Source organism: Salvia splendens, chromosome 14 (assembly GCF_004379255.2).
Source record: "Salvia splendens isolate huo1 chromosome 14, SspV2, whole genome shotgun sequence".
Classification (NCBI taxonomy): Eukaryota; Viridiplantae; Streptophyta; class Magnoliopsida; order Lamiales; family Lamiaceae; genus Salvia; species Salvia splendens.
In genome coordinates this window covers 23846921-23873321 of record NC_056045.1, presented here as the reverse complement: position 1 = coordinate 23873321, position 26401 = coordinate 23846921, and the positions used below count along the sequence as shown (strand labels likewise).

At 38.2% G+C, this 26401-nt stretch overlaps 4 protein-coding genes and 1 non-coding gene across 5 annotated transcripts; 4 read left to right on the top strand and 1 right to left on the bottom strand.

Moving 5' to 3' along the window:
* The first annotated feature begins 1833 nt into the window (after window positions 1–1833).
* Window positions 1834–4129, top strand: LOC121765742 (leucine-rich repeat receptor-like protein kinase PXC1). Its single transcript, XM_042161953.1, has 2 exons — window positions 1834–3186; window positions 3276–4129. Exons 1-2 carry the CDS (start codon window positions 1899–1901, stop codon window positions 3941–3943), a joined length of 1956 nt encoding a protein of 651 aa, XP_042017887.1. The 5' UTR covers window positions 1834–1898; the 3' UTR covers window positions 3944–4129.
* A 150-nt stretch (window positions 4130–4279) lies between these two features.
* LOC121763233 (uridylate kinase-like) lies at window positions 4280–8464 on the bottom strand. Its single transcript, XM_042159188.1, has 7 exons — window positions 7737–8464; window positions 7100–7244; window positions 6449–6502; window positions 6231–6322; window positions 4998–5233; window positions 4745–4915; window positions 4280–4655 (listed from the first exon to the last, which is right to left on the bottom strand). The coding sequence occupies exons 1-7, from the start codon at window positions 8339–8341 to the stop codon at window positions 4558–4560; spliced, it is 1401 nt and encodes a 466-aa protein (XP_042015122.1). The 5' UTR covers window positions 8342–8464; the 3' UTR covers window positions 4280–4557.
* Window positions 8465–11190: 2726 nt separating this feature from the next.
* LOC121766026 (pyruvate kinase 1, cytosolic-like) lies at window positions 11191–17492 on the top strand. The gene is made up of 16 exons (XM_042162355.1): window positions 11191–11445; window positions 11538–11634; window positions 11751–11848; window positions 12026–12181; window positions 12469–12546; window positions 12922–13053; window positions 13480–13560; window positions 13652–13723; window positions 13822–13911; window positions 14313–14457; window positions 14660–14748; window positions 15270–15365; window positions 15512–15579; window positions 16024–16123; window positions 16594–16653; window positions 16964–17492. Exons 1-16 carry the CDS (start codon window positions 11377–11379, stop codon window positions 17114–17116), a joined length of 1584 nt encoding a protein of 527 aa, XP_042018289.1. The 5' UTR covers window positions 11191–11376; the 3' UTR covers window positions 17117–17492.
* Window positions 17493–19041: 1549 nt separating this feature from the next.
* TRNAR-UCU lies at window positions 19042–19114 on the top strand. The gene has a single exon. It is a non-coding gene; the product is annotated as a tRNA-Arg (tRNA).
* Window positions 19115–22241: 3127 nt separating this feature from the next.
* Window positions 22242–25811, top strand: LOC121763274 (F-box protein PP2-A15-like). The gene is made up of 3 exons (XM_042159257.1): window positions 22242–22729; window positions 23392–23510; window positions 25091–25811. The coding sequence occupies exons 1-3, from the start codon at window positions 22418–22420 to the stop codon at window positions 25551–25553; spliced, it is 894 nt and encodes a 297-aa protein (XP_042015191.1). The 5' UTR covers window positions 22242–22417; the 3' UTR covers window positions 25554–25811.
* The last annotated feature ends 590 nt before the right edge of the window (window positions 25812–26401 follow it).

The following is a 26401-nucleotide window of genomic DNA, read 5'->3' as shown; positions in this document are numbered from 1 at the left end:
TATTTTCAAATGTGAATAACGCAAGTTTTGTGCATAATTGATAAAGTGGGAGATCGTATGAAAAAAGAAAAAAAATGAATAATATAGGAGAAAAATGAATAATGTAGGAGAAAGAAAAAGAAAAAAAAATGATGTCAAATTCTATATAAATAGAAAGATATTAATTTTTATGGACAGAAAAAATAAGATCTTTTTTTTATGCACGAAGATATTATAAATAATGGTAGGTCATGTTTGTTTCTTTTATAAATAAGCGTGTAAAATGAGAATGAAGTAAAAAAGACAAATTTAGTGAGAGATACCAAAATAATAATACAGGTAATACTTTTTGTCGAACAGAAAGAGTGTATACTTATTGGTCAGTGACCATCAGTTTATTTGTAACTAAAGGCAATGTCTAATTTTTATCTTTTGTTTAGTCGTCTTTTTCTCCAAAGCTTGGTCTGTAAAAATATATTTTGGCTTGTATCTACAATGTCAAGATTACATTAGTATTTGTATTTCATGATATTTATCTCATTTTCACCCATATGACTAGTTTAATCCTAGATAAACTTCATTTTATCTTATCCCATTTTATATCTCACTATTAACTTATCCAACGAACCTAACGTCATCTTATCAAATAAGGATGTCCGTTGAGCCAAGTCACTCGATTTCATATCAGTTATCAGGCCGCCAAGTTATTCATTTCGGACTAATTCGAATATAATTTCGAGTAAGAAGTTTTCGATCAAAACTGTTTTTGTTTTCTGATTTATCGATTGAAATTTCAAATGATTTGTTGGAAAAAGATGATGTGGATTAGTACGGTGGTGTGGGGGATAAATGCATGTGAATTTGGAAAGTGAAATTTATCAGATATGGGAAAACAAGTTTGCTTCTTTATCACTTCAGATAACAGCTTTTTATTGCAGTGGGCGACAGAGAAGACAACCAAAGTTTGTACATTTATATACTTGTGCAAAACAATTCCAGTTCTATGTTTCATTGTGATGTAATTTGATTTTACATTTTGTTTGATATGATCCATGTACATTTTTTTATAAATATAGAATTGTGATTAAACATAGTCTGTACATGTCGCAAACGGGCCCAATTCTACAATCGTATGCTCTACTTATTAGTGTATTCCTTATTTTATTTTTATCGAGTCAAATTTATTTTTAGAAAAATCGAAAAATGAAATATCGTAGTTCTAAAAAAGCAGAAAATTGTGCCCCCTTTTGTATGAAGTATCATCAATTAGAAAAAGAAAAGCAGAAAAGGTATCTTCTGAATATATCTTCACTTTTTCTAATTGTAATAATAACTTTGCTTCCTCTGAATTCCGATATGGAAAACATCAATCATTCATCCAACTAACTCACTCTTTCTCACTTTCCCCTTCTTTCGTCATACTCTCACTTTTTCTCACTTCCCGAATCATTCATCAATTCTGAATTGAAATTCAATAAATTTGATTCCATGCTGCCTTTTATGGTAATCACTGAAATTAGATAGAATTAAATAGACATAAATCGAAGGAATTATTGAAAATTTGTACTTATTTTGCAAATATAAATTCAAAAAATTAATCAATTCTTCCTTGTACAAATATTCACAACTTGATATTGACAAATCTCATGTTCTGTATATATGCTTATTTATCATATACTACTACGTGCATAAAAGATGTAGAATAGTAAATTCTGTTACCGAACATCAAGTAATAATTAGAAAAGAAAAGATCTGATTGACTTGTAAAAAAGTTTCATCTCTCCCAACCAAATTTCCACCCTCTTTTGTTTGTTTCCCCTCTTTTTGTGATTTAATTTGTTACTCCTCACTATTCAAAACTCAAAACCAAATAAAACTAATCCCAACTTTGACACTCTTCCCGCTCTACACTCTCACAAATGGACCTCCTCCTCTCATTCCTCCTCCTCCTCCTCTCCACTTCCCTCCTTCACTCCTCCTCCGCCGCCGCCAATGACACGGCGGCGCTGGCCTCCTTCCGCTCTCAAACCGACCTCCACGGCGCCCTTCTCTCAAACTGGACCCCCACAACCACCCCATGCACTGCCAATTGGCTCGGCGTAACATGCACCAACGGCCGCGTCGCCGCCGTGTCCCTCCCCTTCCTCAACCTCCGCGGCCCCATCGCCGCCCTCTCCTCCCTCGACCAGCTCCGCTTCCTCGACCTCCGCGGCAACCGCCTCAACGACTCCCTCTCCCCCCTCTCCAAATGCCTCAACCTCAAGCTCCTCTACCTCTCCGGCAACGACTTCTCCGGCGATATACCGCCGCAATTCTCATCCCTCCACCGCCTCCTCCGCCTCGACCTCTCCAACAACAACCTCCGCGGCCACATTCCCGCTCAACTCTCCAACCTATCCCGCCTCCTCACCCTCAATCTCCAAGAAAACAAACTCTCCGGCCAAATCCCAAACTTCATCGATTCCCTTCCACACCTCACACAGTTAAACCTCTCAAACAACGAGCTCTCCGGCGTGCTGCCGGAGACCCTGCTTTCGCGATACGGCAACAGCAGCTTCTCTGGCAATCAAGCCCTCTGCGGGAAGACCCCTCTTCCCGACTGCTCAACCATCGCCGATAAGCCCTCATCCCTTCCCAAAACAACCGTGCCGTCGAATCCGACCTCTCTCCCTCCGCCGCCGAAGAAGCATCACCGCCGGCTGAGCAGAGGCGAGATCATAGCTTTGGTGGCGGCGAATTTGCTCCTGCTATTGGTGATCGCGTCGTTTGGGATGCTCTGCTGCTGCTGCAAGGCCTCCACCGACGCGAGCTCGACCGCGGCCGGCAGCGACGGAAGGAAGCGGAGCAGCAGCTGCTCGAGAGCGAACGGTGACAGCGACGGCACCGACAAGAGCAAGCTCGTGTTTTTTGACAGGAAGAGGCAGTTCGAGCTGGATGAGCTTCTCCGAGCATCTGCGGAGATGCTCGGAAAAGGGAGCTTAGGTACGGTGTACCGAGCTGTTCTCGACGACGGCAGCGCCGTCGCCGTGAAGCGGCTCAAGGATTCGAATCCTTGCACTAGAAAAGAATTCGAGCAATACATGGATGTGATTGGAAAGCTTCGGCATCCAAATGTAGTGAGATTAAGAGCTTATTACTATGCGAGAGAAGAGAAGTTGCTTGTTTATGATTATCTGCCTAATGCCAGCCTTCATTCACTTCTTCATGGTATGTAATGAAAATTATGAAATCAAACTTGTCTGTTTCCGGTAATGTGAGATAGCTCTGTTTCTAACCATGTTTGTTTATCGGAGTAGGGATGAGAGGGCCGGGAAGGATCCCGCTGGACTGGACGACGAGGATCAGCTTGATCCTCGGTGCAGCACGAGGGCTATCGAAAATCCATGAGGAATATGCAGGTTCTAGGATTCCTCATGGCAATGTGAGATCATCCAATGTTTTGTTGGACAAAAATGGCAATGCTTGCATTGCTGATTTTGGGCTGTCGTTGCTGCTGAACCCGGTCCATTCCATAGCTAGATTGGGAGGGTACAGAGCTCCGGAGCAGGGTGAGATGAAGCTCCTATCACAAAAGGCTGATGTGTATAGCTTCGGAGTTTTGCTGCTTGAAGTGCTCACAGGGAAAGCCCCTTGTCCTGCTGGGACGAAGGCCGGGCAGGAGGAGGAGTTGGCAGTGGTGGATTTGCCGAACTGGGTGAGATCTGTGGTGAGGGATGAATGGACGGCTGAGGTGTTCGATCAAGAACTGTTGAGGTACAAGAATATTGAGGAGGAACTGGTATCTATGCTGCATGTGGCGATGGCGTGTGTGGTGGCTCAGCCAGAGAAGAGGCCGGCAATGAGGGAGGTGGTGAGGATGATAGAGGAGATGAGGGTGGAGCAGTCGCCGTTGGGGGAGGATTATGACGAGTCACGCAACTCACTCTCGCCATCGCTCGCCACCACTGAAGATGGATTCGCTTGATTGCCGTTGCTACTGAGCTTGCAGCGTCTCGTTGCAGATTTGTTTGTTTAATTTTATTATTATTGGGGATGTTGTGTTGATCTTTAGTCACTCCGAATTCAGATGTTGTGATTCAGTTTTATTATTTCCATGATTGTTGTGAAAAGGGCTCTGATCTAGTTAATAATCCATGTTCTGCTGCAAAAAGTTCTCTATTTCTCAGTATTTACAATTGAGTTGAAGAGGTTGGATATATACCAGTACCACAAATCAACAATTAGTTTCTGAGATACTAATGATGCTAACAACGTCATAATTTACTTTCCTTCTTGCTAGTCTAAGACATGAAATCATATGTTAAAAAAATTGTCATTTGTCTTACGATCAAACGAACATCCGACAAATCAAATTCAAGCCATATATGAAAAAACTAATTCAAGGTATAACCTAAAGGGGGCTCAATCAAAGCCATATAAATACAGACGACATTCTAAACTATTGCACAAACAACTACTACATCTTTTAGGCTAAGTAGAGTAGCATTGATAACCCTTACCAACTAAACATACAACAAGAAGTTAAATTCTTAATGTGCCTATATTGGAGTGAAGCCACATTCAACATAGCACGTAATGTTAAGTAACGGGACCTGTTTGATCTATTAGGGTACCAACCCTTTCCCCACATAACGCCCTCGAAATATTTCCAGGCTCGTGAAGATTGAAGATGCCAACTGCAAAGAAGAGCAGATAAAAATCGACGTGAGAGACAGATAACTAACCTATCTATGGAAAAAAATGGAGAATATGTATGTTTTAGGACCTGGGATCCCATTTTCCTCGCAGAATGTCACAGCCATCATGTCCATTGGAGACGCCCGTCTCGAAGCCAATTCCCTGAAGGAAATATGCTCTGCTGCTATGCTATTATTTCTAGCATCGCAAACATATACACCTTCCATGTTTGTACCTTTCAGGACCGCATCAGCGTGAACTGCAAAGAATTAAGGCACATTGTGATTTAAGGAATACATAAGAAACCATTAGCTAAAGGACGCCGTCAAGCGAGGACACACTCTCTGATGCTCGAAGGGCTGCAGCTGTATCTGTGGAGAAGAGAGGATTCCCTGTGCCAGCGCCAATACCACCAAAAATTACAACTCTTCCTTTTTCAAGATGCCGAATTGCCCGTTGCCTACTGTAAGGCTCAGCAACCTCTGGAATAGAAAATGCACTCTGTACGCGGGTCTGCACGCCCAGTTTCTCCAAAGCAGACTGCAGCAGTACGGAATTCATCACAGTTGCCATCATTCTGATTGTAGATGCCATTACCGGATCAGTGAAAGAACTAAAATAATAACCATATACAGCTTCTAGCACACATACACACAAGTATATGTTCATTCTTGTAAGATAAAAAACACATTTAACATCTTTTTTTTGTTTGGAGCTTCTAAGGTCAAAAACATCGTATAACTTGGCCTAATATAAGATCACCCAAACACATTTAACTCCTAAAAATGGAGTCTAATAATCTATCAATACAGTGTGGTTAAAATAATTTTGAAGGAGCTTATATTAGATCTTATATTTAAAAATATATTGTCAGAAAGCCTGGATGATTGAACTTGTAAGATGTCAGCTACTAAAGTCCAAGATATGAATCCAAAAGACATCTCAGTTGGGTAGTGGTTGTTTGCATTTCCTAAAACATAGAATGACAGTCACTTACTTCTAACCTCCTCTAATATCTGCAAATCTGACAAGGAAAGACCTAAATCACTTTAAAAACATCCGATTTGCTCACTCTGAAAGAAGAAAGATACTACTAATATTTATGGGTTTCTGTTTGTTGGGTGAAAGTGGAGATAAAGAGAAACTTTCGAGTGCTAAGTTCTGACATCTTATTTTTGGAACAAATTGCAGACACTTTGGACAAGCTTATAAGTTGTTTAACACTTTAACTTAGAAGTCATTTTAATATGGGCTCAGACAAACACGTTGTGGATTGATTAGTAGTAATATACCAGGTGCATATAACCAGGTCCACTATTTTACATCGATCCATTGTAAAATAATGTAAGATTGTTCATGCAGGGAAAAAATGGAACTGAATTTAATGCTTTAATAGGCATGTAAAGGTTGAGTTGAGAGCCAAAGTTTGAATAAGAGACATGCAAAACTGAATGTATAACATGGCACTAACTGAGTCTTCAAGCTCCGAGGAATATAGTGCAAGATTGAAAAATTAACTCCAATAAAAGTAAAAGGCAAGCTTACCCAATCATAAAAGTAAAAGGCAAGCTTACCCAATCTGATATGCAGTACACCTATCCAAGCCAGTTTGCTCAACCCATGCGTCTCCACAAAAGAAGTTGCCACCACCAACAACTATAGCTACCTAAGATTAAATTTTTAGAAGAAGGACAAAGAAGTTGAAAGTAAAAGAAAAAAGAGAAAGAAATGAAGATTACATGGCAGGAAATTTAAAAGACAACCTTGCAAATAGAAGGCTTTAAACTAGTACCTGAACACCAACATGGCATGCTATTGAAACTTCTGTTGCAATCAGCATGGCCACCTATAATATGTCAAAGAGATCAAGCAATTCAAACTCCAGATTCAGGAACAGAGACAGCAGAAAATCAAAGACTTTCAACAACAAAGAGGGACAAGGTTATTGAGTAAGTCATATCAAATTATATACGTGTCCAAATACTTTATAAACACAATCAATAACAGGAGTCAAAATCTATCTATCACATATTATTTTTTGTAAGTCTATACTTAAATGTAATATTCATGGTCGGCAAAATATTTTGAGACCAAGAGGAGACAGTATAAACCATGAGATCATCAGGCAAAATAAGTCAATAACCAAAAGCGAAAATAATACAGATTTGAGTAGATATAGCATTTGCGCAAATTCTTTTATGTATAATCAAGTACATATACAATCAAGTTACTGGCTGTTCTTTTATAGGCATCAACACATGGTAATTCACTAAATTTGAGGAGATATAGCATTTGCAATTGCAGCAAGCCGGAAAGGTACTCTTTCACTAAATCAATTAGGTACATATCCATAGATAGCAGTTCCATGGCATATGATGGAACTAAAGATGCATGGACTCTCCGGAGGCAAATACAGTCAAGCGAAATTAAGTTAGAAATAAACCTTCGGCTCAATATTGTTAGGAGCGCTTCCAGCTAGAGCAGCTCCACTAATTTTTAACACAACTCTCCTCCATCTGAGGTTATTTGATGGTTTCAACTTCATGCTGTTAATCTGACTACCAGAACAATTGACTATTGTTCCTAGTCTGCCCAAAAACAGTTCAACATGAGGAGAAAATAAATAGCCCACGAAAACCACCAAGCACCACGGAAAGAAAGCAGCTTAGAAAGGATCCAAGTGCTTTAAGGAACCAACAAAGCAGTCGCAGCCTAAGTTCTAGAATCAGTGAGTAAAGCATATGGAACAACATAATAGCTCTCAGTGAGTAAAGCTGACTGAAAAGTAATAGTAGTAGTATATACTTCGACAACTGATATCACACTTCACACAAAGCTATAACGAGCAATAGATTCGTGTCTTTCCCAAATGAAGCATAGTTTTTACATACTATAGCTTCAAAAGATATCCATTTCTCTTTTCTACGTTACATTGCTAAATAAAAGCAGTGAATCCATGATAGAACCACAGGTTAAAAGAGAGAAAATATGCCTAAGTAACATGGCAGAAACCCTTTTATTGGTTGCTAATAGCCCGTTGTAGCGACTGGAAATCAGTATGTAAGTTTTCGATTGTATACCTCTTGGTCTGCCTAGTCGAGTACGACACCCCTCCGGCGCCAGACGACTTCTCCTCCTCGACGGCAGCTTTGGCAGCGATAGAATTGCCGACGATTTGCTCCATCTGCGTAAACCACGGCCAGTGGCTGGTCAAGACGCCGCCGTTGCTAAGCCGGTGCCTCTCAAGCTTATACCGCTTCTTCAAGTTATCGACCTTGTTCTTACACTGCTCCACGCTCTTGGACTGATTCTCGCACCTCTCGCTGACCATGGCTGCCACCTCCTCCCAATCCCGGCCCCTCAGATTGCCCCGGTTCAGCTGCACGAATTTATCGCTGTACGCCTCAAGCAGACACGAGATGGCCGTGTCGCTCCACTCCTCCCTGTCCTTGCGGTAGTCTCCGGCGGAGGAGGGCAATCTGGTCCTTTTCGACGTGCCGCTGTGGATGTCATCCCGATCGGTGAGGCGCTTGGTCGATAGCGAGTTCGGATCGGAATCGAAGGGGTCGGAATCGTGTTCATACGGGTTGATCTGGTATGGCGAGGCGGTTGCGGTGGAGGGCGGGGCAGAGTTAGGGTTTTGGGGGTCGTCGAGGAGGGAAAAATCGTCGTCACAAGCGGCCATGGACGGCGTCAGCTGACGGAAACGGAGACGGAAGTGAAAACGTGGCGCCGTTAAAGGATCATGGAATTTGAGAAATTTTGCAGGTTAGGGGTAGGGGCGGTGCCCCAGTGGCGTTACATTGGTGACGAGTCCGTTAGGTGGGCACGTGAGTGGGCCCATTTTCGCGTTATATAATTTTGGTGCGAATTTAATATAGGAGTATCTAATTTGTCTGTAGTCCCTGTTTTTTCTACTCACAATTTAATGGTAGTTACTAGATAATAACTGAATTAATAGAAGTGAATAAAATTAATACTAATAGTAATTGATTCAAAGTATTTTATTAGATATAAAAATATTTTTATACTAATGAGCACTTCTCATTCCCATACGTGTTAATATTAGTATATACAATGTGGCGTTTTCCACTCTACTTCATATTTTCATCCAATAAATATTCAACATGAATGGCCACCATAAATAGAAAAATTGACAAGGTTCCGATTTAATTATTTATGAACAAGAACTCAAGGAACAAATTCGCCTCTAGCGCCGGTAAGATGTGCCATGTTTGGAAGATGCCTTAAAAACAAGTCCATAAATATATTAGGAATTAAATACTCCAAAGCAAAGTTTGTTCCGGTTTAACCTAGAGCGAGTTCTAAGCTTGTTTGATTTTGAATTAATGAAGGTGTGTAGTGGAATAAGGGTGAGGAGTGTATTTAATGCTTTGTTTTAAATAGATTCTAAGTGGGATAAACTTTGTGGGATGGATGAAAATGATAAAATGTGACAAATTTTATGAGACGGATGAAGTATTTTTTGTTTGTTCATTTTTGTTTATTCTTTTCCATAATACTCCTTCCTCATCAATATCTTTATTTTAAATTTTACATAAAAATAAATAGGATTTTATAAATGTCACATTGAGCTCACTTTTGCTAAATCCCACGTTTTTTACAACAAGAAACCAATAATAATATCGTAAAAGTGGTACCTTGTGGAACGTAGAGGTAATTACACCACACATACAAAATATTTTATTAATATTTCAAATTAATACAAAAAGTTTTAAGTTTAAAAAATGTTTAATTAGTTTTTCATATTGATACATTCCGTCTAAATTAGTTTAACACTGTTAATTTTCTTACTATTTAGCATTGTTTGTATGGATTAGGACAATGTGACAACTTCCAAGAACGAGACTCACTATGTTTTACACATATATCCACAGCCATTATTCGGGAAGCTGCAGCAACTGGCCGCGGTGGCGGGAGACGATTTGGCGGTGTAATTCTGGAACATGTTCGGTGGCTTGATTTGCTCTCTTGGTCGGAACTTTCTCGTTGTCGTGCTCTCCTCGGACTCCACTCCCTTAGGCTGTTCTGCTTCGGTCGGTATCTCACCCCCTTCCTCGGGCGGTGTCTCCCCTTCTCCTGTCACCGCCTGGCTCCCGTAAGTATCTTCTATTGCGGCATCTGTAGTCGGCTCAGCCGGGGTAGCCGGTGCGTCCGTAACATTCTATTAGGAAAAGAGAAGATACGAAAGGTTCTACTGGCTAGGTTGACAGAAACCGTGGTGATGTGGTTGTCGAACGAGGAGCGGAGGAGGAATTCTGGGATGTTATGGAGCACGAGTCAGCTCCTCTCCGCCCAGTCAGATTGCAGCAGATAACATGGGAACACAAATGGTGAAATGGAGATACACTCATGAACATTTGTGTCACATATTAAACTTCCAAAAACGAGTCTCACTTCTCCTAATCCATACAAATAAACGTCACCGATGGGAACACACATGGCAATATATTCATGAACATGGAACCGACTGAACTCTCAAAATGGGGACACTATAATTTAATGATACATCTAGAGCATATTAATACATATATATACATTCAATAAAGAGGAATAAATTTTCCATTATCAAACAGAACGCAGTAAAATATAGTGAATAGAATGAATTAAACATACTTAGAAATAAGAAAACTAACGGTGTTAATCGAATTTAGACTAAATGTATCGATATAAAACACTAATAAGAGCATCCGCAATGGGGCGGACGATAGGCCGCCCGATGTCTCGGGCGCGCCATTGTCCGCCCACTGTGGGTGCGCGGACGATGCCCGATGCATCGTCCGCGGACGATATGCGGACGATAGGGTATCGTCCGCCCCATCGCCCGTCCATTGTGAGCGACGCGGAAGATGCAACGCATTTTAATTTTTTTATGAATTTTTGTCTATTTAAACCCCGTTTGTCATTCTATTTTTCATACGAACATTTCCCTCATCTCTCACATTCCATACGAATATTTCGATAATCTCTCACAAACAAAAATGAACCACGACGACTGGAGGTGGATCTAGCTCCAGCACGGCGACCGTGCCCCACGCTCGAGGATTACCGATGGGCTTCAATGAGGTTCTGTCTAGACAGGCCTCAATGCGTAACCAACAAGACCATGCTCAGCTCATGAACGACATGGTTGAATAAGTTTGAGCCCGTAACCGCCGTCATTGAGAATGCGTATTTTTTTAATTCGTATTGTAATGTATTAATTTTAAATGAAATGAAGGTTTTTTTTCAAATTTTTGTAGTTATTTAAATATTCAAATAAAGAAAATGCTTAGGGTGGCCTTTAGGGCGGCTTATAGGGCGGCTTATAGGGCGCCCCACTGCAGGTGGAAGTGCAGGAGAATAAAATGCTGACGTGACGATGCATAGGGCGGGCTTTAGAGCATCCTATAGGGTGCTCCATTGCTAATGCTCTAAACTTTTTGTATATATAGGTAAACTTGAAACTTTTCATACTAATACGAAAGATTGATAAAATATTTTGTATATATGGTATAATTAGCCCGTCGTGGAACGTAAGTTGTACCGAAGAGGTGGAAAGCGAAAACCGGGGAAGGGATGTTTTCGTTGGCAAAAAGAAATCTTAGAGAGAGAAACTGAGAAACAAACCATTGTGTTGCACTATTTATCCACCAAATCAATTCTCTATCATTTACTGCTTCAACTACTGTTACTCGCAAGAAATCGAAGACAATCAAGATGCATTCAAATCATTTGCTGCTCGAGGAGCCAATCCGGATGGCCACCATCCTTGAGCCATCCAAACCGGTATCACTTTTCGCTGTTTTGATTTTTGAGCGGATCGATACTAGCCGTTTGCGGTTTGGATTTCTGTGACTCATCTGGTGGTGTCTATGCAGAGTTTCTTCCCTGCTATGACGAAGATCGTCGGGACGCTCGGCCCGCGCTCTCGATCCGTCGAAGTCATTTCCGATTGCCTTAAGACTGGAATGTCCGGTAATTGATTCAACTTTTTTTGGAGATAAATATCTTTTTGTACTTTTCTTTTTCCGGACTTTGATCTTATTTGGTTAGTTATTGTTTTTTGTTTGTTAATTTTTCTAACGTGGCAGTTGCGAGATTTGATTTTTCATGGGGCGATGCGGACTCTCACCAGAAGACTTTGGAGAATCTGAAGACTGCAATTAAGAGCACTACGAAACTCTGTGCTGTAAGTCTATTGAACTATTGGATTTTATATTTATTTGATTTCGATTTTTTTTCCTATTTACAGCTGGAGAGTAAAATAAAGCATGCAATTTTATGCTTTGTGTTACTTTTTGAAGAGGAAACAATAAAGTAGATTTTGTATCAATGTTGATGATGCTGGGTTTGAACATGTTTTCAGGTTATGCTAGACACCGTAGGTGCTGAAATGCAAGTTGTTAATAAGCGTGAGACATCTATAACACTTAAAGCCGAAGACAAGGTTACTTTGACTCCTGATCAAGGTCAAGAAGCAACATCTGCAGTTTTGCCGATCAACTTTGCTGGATTGGCTAAGGTTCTCTAACCATTTTCCTAGTGCAATTTGTTTGCTGTTTTACCCATCCACTTGTCAATTTGCGATTCGAAGGAGAAAGTTGATTTGCTTTACTATTATGATTTTTTTTATATGTTTAAATCAGCATTATTTCAGCTGCTATTGTTGCCTGAGCTGCTAATATGTTTCTAGCTCTTATTATCACTGTCTGTGTTGCTTCTAAGAGTACTGCTCCATTCTTTGGACATCATTAATTTCCTTTAGGCCTCTTTCTTGTTGTACATCCTAATCAAGGTCCATGTTTGCAGGCTGTGAAGAAGGGTGACACCATTTTTGTCGGTCAGTACCTATTCACGGGAAGTGAGACGACTTCTGTATGGCTGGAGGTAGGAGGTGTACATATGTAGTGTTTTTCATTTTTAAGTTCTCCTAGTAGTGTTGTCCCATTCTATTAATCACTCTCACATGTCTAGCTGTCTTTGCAATGTCAGTGGGCTTGTCTAAATCAATTTTCTATTATTGATTTGCTTCTCCTTTTCTTTTTTTTCCTACATTACCTATGTGTACTTGGTTCTTGAGTTTGTTCATCTTCCTCTGGATATTTCTCCCTGGTTCCATTTTAAATAGATTCTTATGATAGAAGCAAACATGAGCCTGTATACACTAAGTACACTTTCTTTTGCATTTTATGCCTTATGCTTGATATATAATTAGTTATTTCAGTGAGATTTATTACTTGTCATTTGTGATTTGGCTGGCAGGTTGATGAAGTACAGGGTAATGATGTGGTTTGTGTTACCAAGAACTCAGCAACCTTGGCAGGATCACTATTTACACTGCATGCTTCACAAATTCGAATTGACCTGCCTACTCTATCTGAAAAGGACAAGGAGGTGAGTTCTGCAAACCTTGCACTAACTGTTTGACTTGTATGTTCCTTTCTCATGATATTGGGATTTGGGAGGATATTTCTGAATGACTCTATGATGAAATTAGCAGTAAATAGTTTACACTTCCGCACTTTATCAAGGGTTTTAAATATGATTTTAACCATAATACTTGTAAGTCGAGAAGGAAATTGAAAAGTCACCACCTTCAAACCTAGACCTTCATGCAGTTTCCTTGTACCTTCCTGTATTACTCATGGTGAAATTCAAACCTATGAAACTAGTGCCTAATTTGGCATCTGAAGCATGTCTATTTATTTGAGTTGCTGATGATTAACTAGAAGTTATATTTGGTTATTCCTTTATATGTCAGTCTTATCCTATCTGTTCAATTTTGATTTTAATATTCAAGACATATCACTTCTGTTTCAGGTCATCAGCACTTGGGGGGTTAAGAATAAAATAGATTTTCTTTCGTTATCATACACACGGCACGCAGAGGATGTCCGTGAGGTAAAGTGGCTGGGATAAAATTGTTTTGATTTCTTTTTAATGTGAATACCATGTATGTAGTTTCCTTGAAACTGATAAATTTTCTTTGCAGGCCCGTGATTTTCTGTCAAAGCATGGTGATCTGAGTCAGACTCAGATATTTGCTAAAATTGAAAATGTAGAGGTATGCTGAGGCTGCAATGCAATCTCTAATAAAGTGGGTTGTGTTTTTACAAGAGATGCGCAAGTGGCTCACAAACTTTAACTTACTGGTATCTGCAGGGTTTAACCCATTTTGACGAGATCCTACAGGAGGCTGATGGCATCATCCTCTCTCGTGGGAATCTTGGCATAGACCTCCCACCTGAGAAGGTCAGCTGTTTGTTTTATTTGTTCATGCAAAATCTTGCTTTGTATTCCCCATCTGTTTGTTTTTATTTTGCTGACTTTGAGCTGCATTGCTCATGTCTATATGTACATGAAGAAGTAACATCTTTATGTAGTTTTTTTGCGAATGTATTTATCTAGTCAGTACCTCAAATTTCAAGGCTATGCTCTATAGCTGTAAATTTTTTTCATTTGAAATTTTCAAGTGTTCTGGTTGGTCATTATATATCAGGAAGGCCTCACTTTGACCTTTGAAAAACTGATATGCACATTTTGGCCTCTTTCTGGGTGGGATGCTATAGTTCTTGCATATTACTTGCATGTAATATAATTTCTTTGCTCTACTCTATAATTTTTAGAATAATTTCTTTCCTCTCTATCTGTAGGTGTTCTTGTTTCAGAAGTCTGCTGTTTACAAATGTAACATGGCTGGAAAGCCTGCAGTTGTGACTCGTGTTGTCGATAGCATGACAGACAATTTGAGGCCCACTCGTGCTGAGGCAACTGATGTTGCTAATGCTGTTTTGGATGGTAAGCGTCTGACTGAAATCTTTGTTGGAAAAACATAAATGCTTGGCCTTGTTTTCTTAAAGCAGTTTTTGTGAATTGGCATTCCTTCTCTATTAATTGTCCAAGGGCATTTGGTTATTATATGTGAATTATCATCAGTCTTCTTTAATTGTTGGTCAAATTATATCAGCTGGCTGAACCATGGTGATAATGTATATTTCAGGATGTGATGCTATTCTTCTTGGTGCTGAGACCTTGCGTGGATTGTATCCTGTGGAAACTATTTCTACCGTTGGGAAAATCTGTGCTGAGGTATATTGTCTTTCACCTCTGCATTTGCTTGGCTTCATATTAACTGTTGTTGATATCTTTATATGGTGTTCTGTTTCCTATACATTCAATTTGAGGTTTCTTGATTTTAACAGCTTCAGTTTTTTGTCTAATGCAATATGTTTACTCGCAATGAATTTTCATTCTTAATAACTAATCCTAGGCCCAAGTACATTTTTAAAATAAAATGCTTTGAAGGTGTATTTCACGTTTCACTCAATTAGATTCCCAACTTATTCATGTTTATTCTTTGTGCAAGTACAGTTAAACTCTCTAAGCTTCTGTTTTTCATTTCAACTATGCAAAGCACTAAAGTTTGTATCTTTAATTGTCATTAGTATAAAAAAAATAGCCTAATTTCATTCCCATCAATAGCAGAAACTTTGGACTAACATACTAACTGGGCGTTCACCCCTTATATGAAGAATTGTTGGCTAGTCTCAATGTCCTTATTGACAAACACTTTGAGCAAATCTAACTGCAGTTTCCCCTTTTCTTCATAGGCAGAGAAGGTCTTCAATCAAGATCAATACTTCAAGAGGACTGTAAAGTTTGTTGGTGAACCAATGACTCACTTGGAATCTATTGCTTCCTCTGCGGTATGTTGCGGAACAACTGAAGAATAACAAGGCGAAATTTAAATAGCAAAAGAATTCTGAATAGATATTTCTGTCCCATAATTGTGCTCTCAGTTTTTGCTTAGATCATCATCATATTAAGTCACTCTATCTGCACTTCATCTTAGGTCCGTGCGGCCCTTAAAGTAAAGGCATCTGTCATAATATGCTTTACATCATCTGGAAGAGCTGCAAGGTATTGTTTTCTTCGACATATATATATATATATATATATATATATATATATATATATAGGGAGATGATCAAAACAAGTATGTGTTTAAATCCAGAAATGCAGCCCAAATCTTGACCCTTGGATTAGATGATCTAATGGTCAATAATTAACCAAAAACACGAAAGGTCATAATTAAACAGTTTTAGGTCATATTATAAGATTTGAGTTTAATGTAATTTTAAGATCATTTTAGGTCATGCTTTGTTAGTATGACCTAAACATAAACTAACAATGACCTAAACATGCCCTACGCATGATATTGTTCTGCGTTTCTGTATTTAAAACTAGTTTTGCATAGATTAAAACCATATATATATATATATATATATATATATATAAACTGATATTAAGAATCTAAGATGCACTCCATTTTAGCATCATCTCAACATCTTCCTTTCTATGCAGATTGATTGCAAAGTACAGGCCAACGATGCCTGTGTTATCTGTTGTCATTCCTCGGCTGAAGACAAATCAACTGAAGTGGAGTTTTAGCGGTGCATTTGAGGTAAACTTTAGCTCCACATCAAGATAATATTTTTTATTATAAAACCTGGATTCGACTTTACCAACTGTTACAGTGTGGTTATAGCATCACCTCTCTGTGGCATATGTCAGCATTCAGTCCCCACCCTCCCCTTAAGCTTTAAATGGCTCCAATTCCAGAACAATTATATTTGATGGTTCATTTTCATATTAACATTAACAAGGAAGGCCATTATGGCTATGTAATGACATCAAGATATCTGTCATAAAATATTGAGGGTAGACAGTTTCACACACTTTCGTTCGTGCAATATTGTTTTTATAGTTATCTGATTGAGGCAGTAGGAAAAGCTATGCCTATATTGCGTAGGAGATTAGTTGGCACAGATCTAACTGCTTTTCTCCTGCTATTTTTGTGATTGTACTTCTTCAAGTTCTGTTCTTGTATTTGTTTCCTAGTGAGGTGCTTATAATGTTTCCGCATATGTTCAGGCTAGGCAATCACTTGTAGTGCGGGGCCTTTTCCCCTTGCTCGCTGATCCTCGGCATCCAGTAAGTACCTTGTCTTTTCCTTAGATCATATTTGCATTATGGAGGCAAAACTACTATGGCCATATCACATTTGAATGAGAGTTCTTTTAAATGTCAAATTCTTGCACAAAGCCACATCAATTTGATATTGTCTCAAGTGCTTTTGCTTGAATTCATATCATATAATTTGCCTATACAATGACTTTGCAAACACACTATATACACAGAGCTCTACCCCTACCCATTCTGATCATGTTTGTATAATAGTTTGATTATTTGAATTTTGGTACATGCTCTTGACAACTGTGAACTGACTCTGTTCATCTTACAGGCTGAGTCCACAAACGCAACAAATGAGTCTGTTTTGAAGGTTGCACTTAATCATGGAAAAGCTTCTGGAGTTATCAAGTCCCACGATCGAGTAGTTGTGTGTCAGAAGGTCGGAGATGCTTCCGTGGTGAAGATCATCGAACTTGAAGATTAAAACACATGATGGAGACAAACATTACACCAAAGCTCAACATCAAACTGTTATTTTAGTTCTTTGTTTTTGGTGGGCAAGTTTGAGGGACATGAACCTGGTAGGCATCACCATGAATTTGGATGTTGGTTTTGGATTGCTGTAGATTTACACATTGGCACCCTTTTTTTTATTGAAAGAATGGTGGGTGGGTGTACTATTTACCACGATGTAATTCTTGAAAATTACTGTTTATTAGTGGTTGCAAACCATGAGGGATGGTGTTTGTCAGAAAATGACAGCCCTTGATGTCTCTGTCATTAAGACATTAACTCATTCGAGGTGATAAACAAAATAATGAAGTAAATTATTCAGCCTCATTATTGTGGCGTTTGGTCTAGTTTGTTTGCTTTGATTGTTTTCAATAGAGCTATGGTACTATTGGGTTTTGCTTAAGCTTTGTTCCATTCGATCAAAAACTTAAACCAGAGTTCGAAGAGATTTCTTTTTCGTTTTACAGACTTAATGCTCGGTTGTTTCCCTTCGATGCGTGCAAAGGAGTAGATCAATTTTATTGAATGGTTTTTGGCCATGGTCTGGATATTACATTGATTGGGCCGTTGTGTGTTATGTTTGCAATTTTTGAAATACTAGAAAACATTGAGGGTGTGTTTGGAAACATGGAATTGGAGCTATGGAATTGGAATTGTCAATTTCATTTTTTGGTATCACAAAAATGTATAGAATTTGGAATTGAACTATAACTCCAAGTTTTTCAATTCCATGATTTGAATTCCATATCAAAAGTAGAAAATTGGAATTCCAAATGGTCATAAAATTAGATAGTTTCACTATATACCCACTACACACACTTCACACACATTTCACATGTTTCACACACTACATGCACTTCACACACTACACACATTTCACACTACACAAATTCCACACATTTCCTTTAGTACACACATTTCACACACTACACAAATTTCACACATTTCCCGCACTACACATATTTCACACACTTCACACCCTACACACGTTTCACATACTACACACATTTTACACACTACACAAATTTCACACTTTACACACATTTTACAACTTTCAAGCATCCGATTTTTGATTTTTTTTTTCAATTTTAATTTTTTTATTCTGATTTGAATAAAAAAACTGAAATTTTTCAAAAGTTTAAACTGCACCAAATTTGAAATTTTAGTTTGTGAATACTGTGTGTATTTTGGGTATAGTGTACATAGTGTGTGTATTTTGGGTAAAATTTGTGACGTGTGTGTAATGCGTGTAGTATGTGTATAGTGTATGTAGTGTGTTTATTTTGTGTATAGCACGTGTGTGTGTATAGTGTGCAATGTGTGGAGTGAGTTTTTTTTATAGTGTGTGCAGTGTGTGTATTTTGTGTATAATGTGTGTATATTGTGTGCATTGAATGTATTTTGTTTATAATGTGTGTATATTGTATGCGGTGTGTGTAGTGTGTGCGGTGTGTTATAGTATATGTATTTTGTGTGTAGTGTGCGTGAGTGTGTATTTTGTGTATAATGTGTGTGCATAAATTATTTAAATTCAATTTCATATAAATTACTCCACTTTACCAAACATAGGATTTAGAATTGAATTTTCCTTCCAATTCAATTCCATAGAATTCCAATTCTAATTCCAATTTCGTGTACTAAACGGAGCCTGAACAAAATCAAATACACTAGCAAGTTGAAGGCTACAATGGTAATATGATCTCACTAACGAAATGATAAACTGTAAACGAAATATGGAGTAATATCAAGATAACCCACTATTTCTATTTCTGTGGATAAGTAACCTTGTAACAAAATGTTTGAATGCCATAGAATAATATGTTCAAAATTTGAGCTAGTAGTCTAGAACTGATTACTACAGATGATAAAAGTCTAAGTTCACGAGCGTATCAAGAAGCGCCCATGGCCTAATGGATAAGGCGTCTGACTTCTAATCAGGCGATTGTGGGTTCGAGTCCCACTGGGCGTGTTTTTTTTAATAAATTTATTAAATTTGATAGCCTTATTCGTCGTAGGGTAGGCGTGCTTTCATTTTCATGTTGACAATAAACGACATAAAATTAACATAATTTTCTGAGTGTTAGACTAAAATCTCCCGATACAATATTAAGATTGCTGCTGTATACTTACTATTTAGGCGATTTTGCAATTTGTAAGCTCTCATCATTATGCCTTATAAATCGAGCATCTAGAAGTAATTATTTTGATTACGGCTAATTGATTTGGTTATAAATTTAAAAAAAAGTAAAAGAGTTGTTATTATATGCAATCAACTTTTTTCTTTTATGTAGTACTCCATCTTAGATATAGTAAAAGATTTAAATATTAATTCTCTAACCAATCGCACTCCTACAAGCAAGGGTACAAATATTCTTACTTGACAAGTACCGACATTAACTGTTTAATTACCCTGCTTAGTTGATAAACGTACTACAATGATTAAATGAGCACCGTGTGGTGGTCACTTTGGCGCCTATAACGTGTCAATAAAATATGCGCCTGTGCACAGGTGACAGGTCGAGCATTAAAATGTCTCGAATTCAAGTCTATCGACAATCGTGACGCGACTTTTAAATTTCTATTCATTTGTCTATAAAAAAAATATGTTCGCACACACAATTTTTACATTTTCAATTTGTGTTTTGTCTCACTTGATTTTTAAATATATAAAGAAAAGTGGTTAAAAAGAAAATATGAGACAAGTAATCATTGATGAATCAAAATATAATTTTGTCTTGGTCACCAACCAATCAAGGTAATGGATGATAAAGACAATTATTCCTAGCTAATGGAATTTCTATTGCCATACTATACTATTTATACAGCTGTTAGTTTTGTCGATTTTGCATTGGACATTAATTTTATGTTTTGTTTCATTACCATATTGTCATTACCCAATGATCGCTCTATATATTAGATACGTTTATATGCTATGCTATAAGATATGAAGTGTGATCATGTTTGAATAAAATATCTCAACCATCTATAAGAGCATTAGCAATGGGGCGCCCTAAAGCGCGCCCTATGGCGCGCAACGTCAGCAGTTTTATCCTCCTACCTCCCCACCTGCAGTGGGGAGCGCCACATCATCATTTTATTGTTTTGTTTAATTAATTTAACTGTTTTCAAATAACAAGTAACGAGTAAATAAAAAACAGTCTAAATAACAAACGGCGAAGTTTTAATAAAAAAAAGTTACATCATTGAACTAATAAAAAAAAACTAAGTCGGACCAATTCCCAACTTCCGACGCAGCTCATCGAGTAACGCCCGGAGATATTTGGCTTCGTTGGGGTCGGTTCCGCTTCTTTCTGGCTGGGGCGGAAGCGGTCGTGGCGGGGTCGGGATCGACCGCTGCGGTTGGGCGGTGCGGAGAAGGCTCCATGTCAGACAACCCATACGATTCCGTACTGAAATCGGGATCGTAGTGGGCGTTGGTGTCGAACGAACGATAATTGCCGGGTTCTGTACCCGGCCAATGCGCCCCTGCGCTAAACGTAGGACTATTGGGGCTTGAATCTATTTCGTAGTAATTATGTAATTGTAAGTTTCGAAAATGAAATCGAGTGAAATGAAATGTTACAAATGAACGGTATTTATAAAAAAACGAAACTGCGTGCCATCGTCCGCGGTTGATCGTCCGCGACCTCCACAATGGGGCGGACGATGTCGCGGACGATGGCCATCGTCCGCGACAGCCGCAATGGGGCGGACGATGGCCATCGTCCGCGCTATCCTCCGCGACCGAAGTATAGGGCGCGACTATCGTCCGCGCCCTATGGCGCGCACCCGCAATGGGTGCGGGCGATGGATGGCGCGGACGATGCGCGCCATCGGGCGTGCCATCGTCCGCCCATTGTGGATGCCCTAAAATTAGTTGTGATAAATATTACATTATGAAATTTATTATGAAATGTTATGAGTCTGTCATGATGAATTCACAAAGTTAGAATTAGATTCAATAATTTAATTAGCAAATGACTGAATCCATCACATATTTTCATAACTATTTAAAAAAAGCTGGTCTTTTGAAACTAACAGTAAGAATTAAGGTATTATATGTACATTATACACTCTTATTGCATATCTCAGACTAGCCTATAAATAACATAAAAAAGCATGTTTTAGAACTTAAGAAATCCCACTGTGATCTAATTTGGTGAAGTGTCAAATATCTACTATAGTACTCCCTCCGTCCCGCACTACTCGCACTTATTTCCTTTTTGGGCGTCCCAAGTTACTTGCACTCTTTCCATTTTAAGTAAAAAATTTCACCTACAGCCGTCATTTTTGACTTTCCTATACACTCATTCCTTAATCTCCGAGCCGAAAAGGAAATGAGCGAGTAGCCCGGGACGGAGGGAGTATTTACTTAATCTAATAAAACCATGGGAATCAATCAATCGTTTTGACCAATTTTTAGTTGATTCGACTTTTTCTATAAGTCAATAAAACGTGTTAGAAAAAGGCCCAATAAACAAAATCATGATGTTCGAGACTTTTTCCAAGAAGACCAAACTATAAACTTGGTGTCACTAAAATTGACTAATATCAATTCTTTTTGTTCATCCTATACAATTTTTGTTATTGTTGGGAACTGGGATACATGAAATTCGTACTCAAGTAATGATTCGAATTATATAAGTAGCTAAGTTTACCATAAAAATTCCAAATACTCAAAGAGATATAAATTTCAAAATCTCGATCTTATAACAAAATTTATGTATATAATTAGTACTATAATTTAAACCACGATCTTATAGCAAAGTAGGCACAATTAATTTTCAAACAATTTCAATAATATTTCAATTCAATTCGTGACAAGTTCAACTTTCTAATTTTTATCCAGAGTTTTGAAGCCTAAATTTAAACAGTCTTCAACTTTAACAAAATTATCGAATTTAAACCTAATTAAACTTTGATTGGTCGAGAATATATAGAATTCCAACCTTCTCTACCTGTGCTAATTATAAGTAAATTTATTATTCACTAAACTAAATTGTAAATTGACTAACTTTAGAGATATCAAACTAATGAAAAGGATTAATGAAAACGAAATGCGCCATTTTTAGTTGTCTGGATATTTATTGATTCTATTTCCATTAAAAAAAATTAAAAAGACCCGAAAAATGCACGAGAACGAAAAAGTAATGGCGGAGCTGTAGTGTTGCAGTCGCCGATACAAAAATTCCCTCTCCCCTCCACCACCATCGCCGGAATTTTCTTCCGGAATCACCGGCATACGGCAATCGCAGGCGATAATTGCGTGTATATGGGGGCATCATTGTCGAATTTGGGGGAAAACGGGTCGGGCAGCGGCGGACCGGGTCTAGGGGATATACCGGAGAGCTGCGTGGCGTGCGTCTTTCTCTACCTCTCGCCGCCGGAGATATGCAATTTAGCTCGCCTCAATCGCGCCTTCCGCGGTGCCGCCTCATCCGACGCCGTATGGGAGGCGAAGCTCCCCTCCAATTACCACCACCTCCTCCAGCTTCTCTCACAACCCGCTCTTTGTGAAAACCTCTCCAGAAAGGATATTTTTGCCTTCCTCGCACGCCCTAACCTCTTCGACGACGCCAACAAGGCATGTTTTCGATGTATTTGCGCTTTTTCGACTCTAATTTTTCTGTTAATGTCAGCTTATTTTTTTTCTTGTTCTGCTGATTTCTATTACTGTCAGTCTGATTATTTTCAACCACTTCAAATAAATATTTCTGCGGCTTGGGATCGTCTCCGTTGCAGTGATTTTGAATTTTGACTTTTTTGTGCATTTAATTTGTTTGTTGTGTTATTAAATGCTGCGATGGTTAGGATATGGAGGATTCGTTCTGTGCGAATGATTAATGAATGTAGTTTTCGATCAGTTGAGTTATTTTCTTTTGAAATGTTATTAACTGACTTTCTTTTTGGAATGAAGTTTACAATTTTCAGCATATCAATTCCCAATTTCTTTCTGTTAGGATATGTGCTGCTGGTAGTTATTGTTTATCAAAGGGATGTTTTTGAATGCTGTTTCGTTATCATGTGTTATACTTACTATAAATTTTACTCAAAATTTAATATTTTGCTGAATCGTCAGGCCATTGTTTTCTTGAAATCATTAAGCTCCTAATCTAGGGTTGCTCTTTTTGATTGATGGAATCAGAGGTTTCATCATTTGAATCTCTTTAGCATGTTTAGTTAATTGAATTTTGTTCATTTTCAATTCTTTGAATATACTTCACATTTCACCTTGGGAATTTGTAGTTGGTATGGGTGGACAGATATGCTGGGAGAGTTTGCATGGCAATATCAGCAAAGGGAATGTCCATCACTGGCATCGACGACAGGAGATATTGGAATTGGGTTCCTACCGAAGAATCCAGGTTAGTTTGCAACATTCTATACCTAATACTCTCAAAGTCACATATTGGCAAAGTTGTTTGAGACAATTTCAGATATGGCTGTGTTCTATGGAAATCTTAACTTGAATTTTAATCGCACATATCCCTGACTGTTTGGGGCATGGGCTGTTCAGTTTGGCTAAGATTTTATATCAAACAAGAAAAAAACTCATGATTATAATGCTTCCCAAAAAAGGTACCCAGGAAGGCCAGAACCCCCAAGAAGACACTGGATGAGCTATTAAACTTTCCAGTTGATGAGCTTTGAATTCAGTTTCTTCCCTGATATAACGTTTCTACTGCTTTTCTTTTGCTCAAGTATTTTGCTTTTCAGATAATATTGCTGATGTTTACCAGTTGATGCCTGAGGGTTCAGATGCTTTATAATTTCACTTGACATTGATTTTGAATGTGTATGAGAAATTAACACATCATTGGCAGTTAGTTAGTTAAACCTATAGAAGACAAAGAATAGTGCAGAATTGCGTGTTTAGAATAATCTAAGATAAAAAATAATGTGTGCTGCAGTAGTTTCTTAAATTTGAAAATGAATTTACTACTATTTAGTGTAAGGAAAAGTGGAAAACTTAAACAGATGCACTTCAGCAGTTAAAGGGAAAAGTGAAATCTTGTGCCGTATGCAATAGAGACCATTCTGGAATATGCAAATTGCTGGTTGTATTGCATTTTAACTAAAAGTACCGATAGCTATGCCCAGCTTTTTCTGTATGGCAAGGGATCAGGTTAGCAAGTGCTCCATGAATTTTGGCTCTTAAGGTCCTTATTGTGCAGTGTTTAATGTTTGGGTTCAATGTTCTCTATTGATCAACCCATTAGGCTAACCATTAGGTTCCTATAATGTGATAGGGATATGGGATATGAGGTATCACAGTCTGTATGAATAATAGAGTTTGTTTTTTGATATGACTTCTGGATATGTTCTACTCATGTACATGCAATTTTTATCTTTGGGTGCTAAAATCAGTTAAAGCAAAAGTTGTTTCATCCTTTACTGGCTTTTACGTCATGAAAGCTAGATTATGTGCATCTTTATTTGTCTGTCATGCTCTAGGATTGCGGTCATGGTTTACCTTCAACATGTAAATTCATTTTTTGCTTTACTTCTACTTAGTTGGTGAACATTTATGGCAAAATAATATTCATTCGCCATCATTATCATTTTGGTTGCATTTGTGAGACTACATTATTGAAAGTTGCCCCAGACCCAGTTCCACATTGCTTCAATGTTTAGCTCCATGGAGTAGGATTCAAGTGATCTGCACACCAATTGAATTTCAAAACAATTATAAACCTTGAAGTTAAAGTATTCTTGTTGAAAGTTATCAGCAGTTCAATTTCGCTGGTTCTACGCTAAAACTTGCATGCGTGTACTCAAAAACTTGAGATTTTTCCTTGTGATACAAACCTTTTATTTGCAAAGACGGCAGATGGTGTGACATGAGATTCCCCCTCTAGCAATTAGATCATTGGTGTTGGTATTGCTACTGGTACTGGTACAAACATTTTACACATGTTTATACTAATGTTTTTTTTGTTTGCAGATTTAACGTTGTAGCATATTTACAGCAAATATGGTGGTTTGAAGTTGATGGATCTGTGACGTTTCCTTTCCCACCAGATGTATACACACTGTCATTTAGGATACACCTTGGGAGATTTTCTAGGAGACTGGGGCGCCGTATCTCTCACTTTGATCACACTCATGGCTGGGATGTCAAGCCCGTAAGGTTCGTGTTATCTACTTCAGGCGGCCAACACGCATCAAGTGAGTGCTTCTTAGACAACATACCAGAGGATGATGCTAATGGGAGTTACAAACGGGGTTGTTGGATTGAGTACAAGGTGGGTCAGTTCCTAGTCAAGGAGTCGGATCCACCCACTGAAGTACGGTTCTCAATGAAACAAATCGACTGCACGCATTCGAAAGGCGGCCTCTGCGTTGATTCAGTGTCAATCATGCCCAGTGAGCTGAAAGAACGAAGAAGCGAACGGACTTTGCAATGAAGAGTGGTGTCTGTGTATGTTATTTTTGTTTTATGTAGGGCTTTGTCATACACTAATGCTTGGTTGTAGGTATGATCCTCTCTGCCCATGTAATCTTTATTTTGAGGGCCTTTGTAATTCATGCAGTTTTGTCTCTAATGTTTTAAGCAGATCTTTTTTTAATAAAATCTGCGCCTTTGTATCAAAAGTGAGAAAGATGCAATTTTTTTTTATGAACTTGTATTTTGTATCAAAAGTAAGAAAGATCCAATTCTTTTATGAGCTTGTATTTTGTATCAAAAGTGAGAAAGATCCAATTCTTTTATGAACTTGTATTTGCATGAAGGCATGTCTAATTACTGAATATGATATTTTTGTATCTCGAATGTCTGACATGGTCATTTTCACTTTTACTTTTTCAACCTGTCAAATTCTCTCTCTCTCTCTTTCGTTATTATAAAGGAAACTATTAAAATAAAAAATTAAGTACTATGTAGGGCATTGTCATACACTAATACACTTATATGGTCCACTTGCTATATATATATATAGACGGAATTGATGTGAATAAATTGATCTTATCTTATACTCCCTCCGTTTCGCCATAGTTGAGTCATTTTACAATTTTAGGAAGTTTCTTCATAGTTGAGTCATTTCCATATATGGTAACTTTTCTCTTTCTCCTACTTTAATCTCTCTTACTTTATTCACTTTATACTTTATTGTCTCTACATTTTCCTCTCTCTTACTTTTTTATTATTTATTTAACACACCCAACATTTCTTTCTAAAACTTCGTGCCGAAAAGTTCCGCCTCAACTATGGCGAAACGGATGGAGTATTGTAAACAAGCAATAAATGTGACCATAT

Excerpts from the sequence above, each read along its gene's own strand:
- LOC121765742 (XM_042161953.1), top strand. The coding sequence starts at position 1,899 with ATGGACCTCCTCCTCTCATTCCTCCTCCTCCTCCTCTCCACTTCCCTC. Across the intron at positions 3,187-3,275 it reads CCTTCATTCACTTCTTCATG|GGATGAGAGGGCCGGGAAGG; the intron begins GTATGTAATGAA and ends TTATCGGAGTAG.
- LOC121763233 (XM_042159188.1), bottom strand. The coding sequence starts at position 8,341 with ATGGCCGCTTGTGACGACGATTTTTCCCTCCTCGACGACCCCCAAAAC. Across the intron at positions 6,503-7,099 it reads CTAACAATATTGAGCCGAAG|GTGGCCATGCTGATTGCAAC; the intron begins GTTTATTTCTAA and ends GACATATTATAG. Across the intron at positions 4,656-4,744 it reads CGAGGAAAATGGGATCCCAG|TTGGCATCTTCAATCTTCAC; the intron begins GTCCTAAAACAT and ends TCTTCTTTGCAG.
- LOC121766026 (XM_042162355.1), top strand. The coding sequence starts at position 11,377 with ATGCATTCAAATCATTTGCTGCTCGAGGAGCCAATCCGGATGGCCACC. Across the intron at positions 11,446-11,537 it reads TCCTTGAGCCATCCAAACCG|AGTTTCTTCCCTGCTATGAC; the intron begins GTATCACTTTTC and ends GTGTCTATGCAG. Across the intron at positions 13,912-14,312 it reads TAGACCTCCCACCTGAGAAG|GTGTTCTTGTTTCAGAAGTC; the intron begins GTCAGCTGTTTG and ends CTCTATCTGTAG.
- LOC121763274 (XM_042159257.1), top strand. The coding sequence starts at position 22,418 with ATGGGGGCATCATTGTCGAATTTGGGGGAAAACGGGTCGGGCAGCGGC. Across the intron at positions 22,730-23,391 it reads TCTTCGACGACGCCAACAAG|TTGGTATGGGTGGACAGATA; the intron begins GCATGTTTTCGA and ends GGGAATTTGTAG. Across the intron at positions 23,511-25,090 it reads GTTCCTACCGAAGAATCCAG|ATTTAACGTTGTAGCATATT; the intron begins GTTAGTTTGCAA and ends TTTTGTTTGCAG.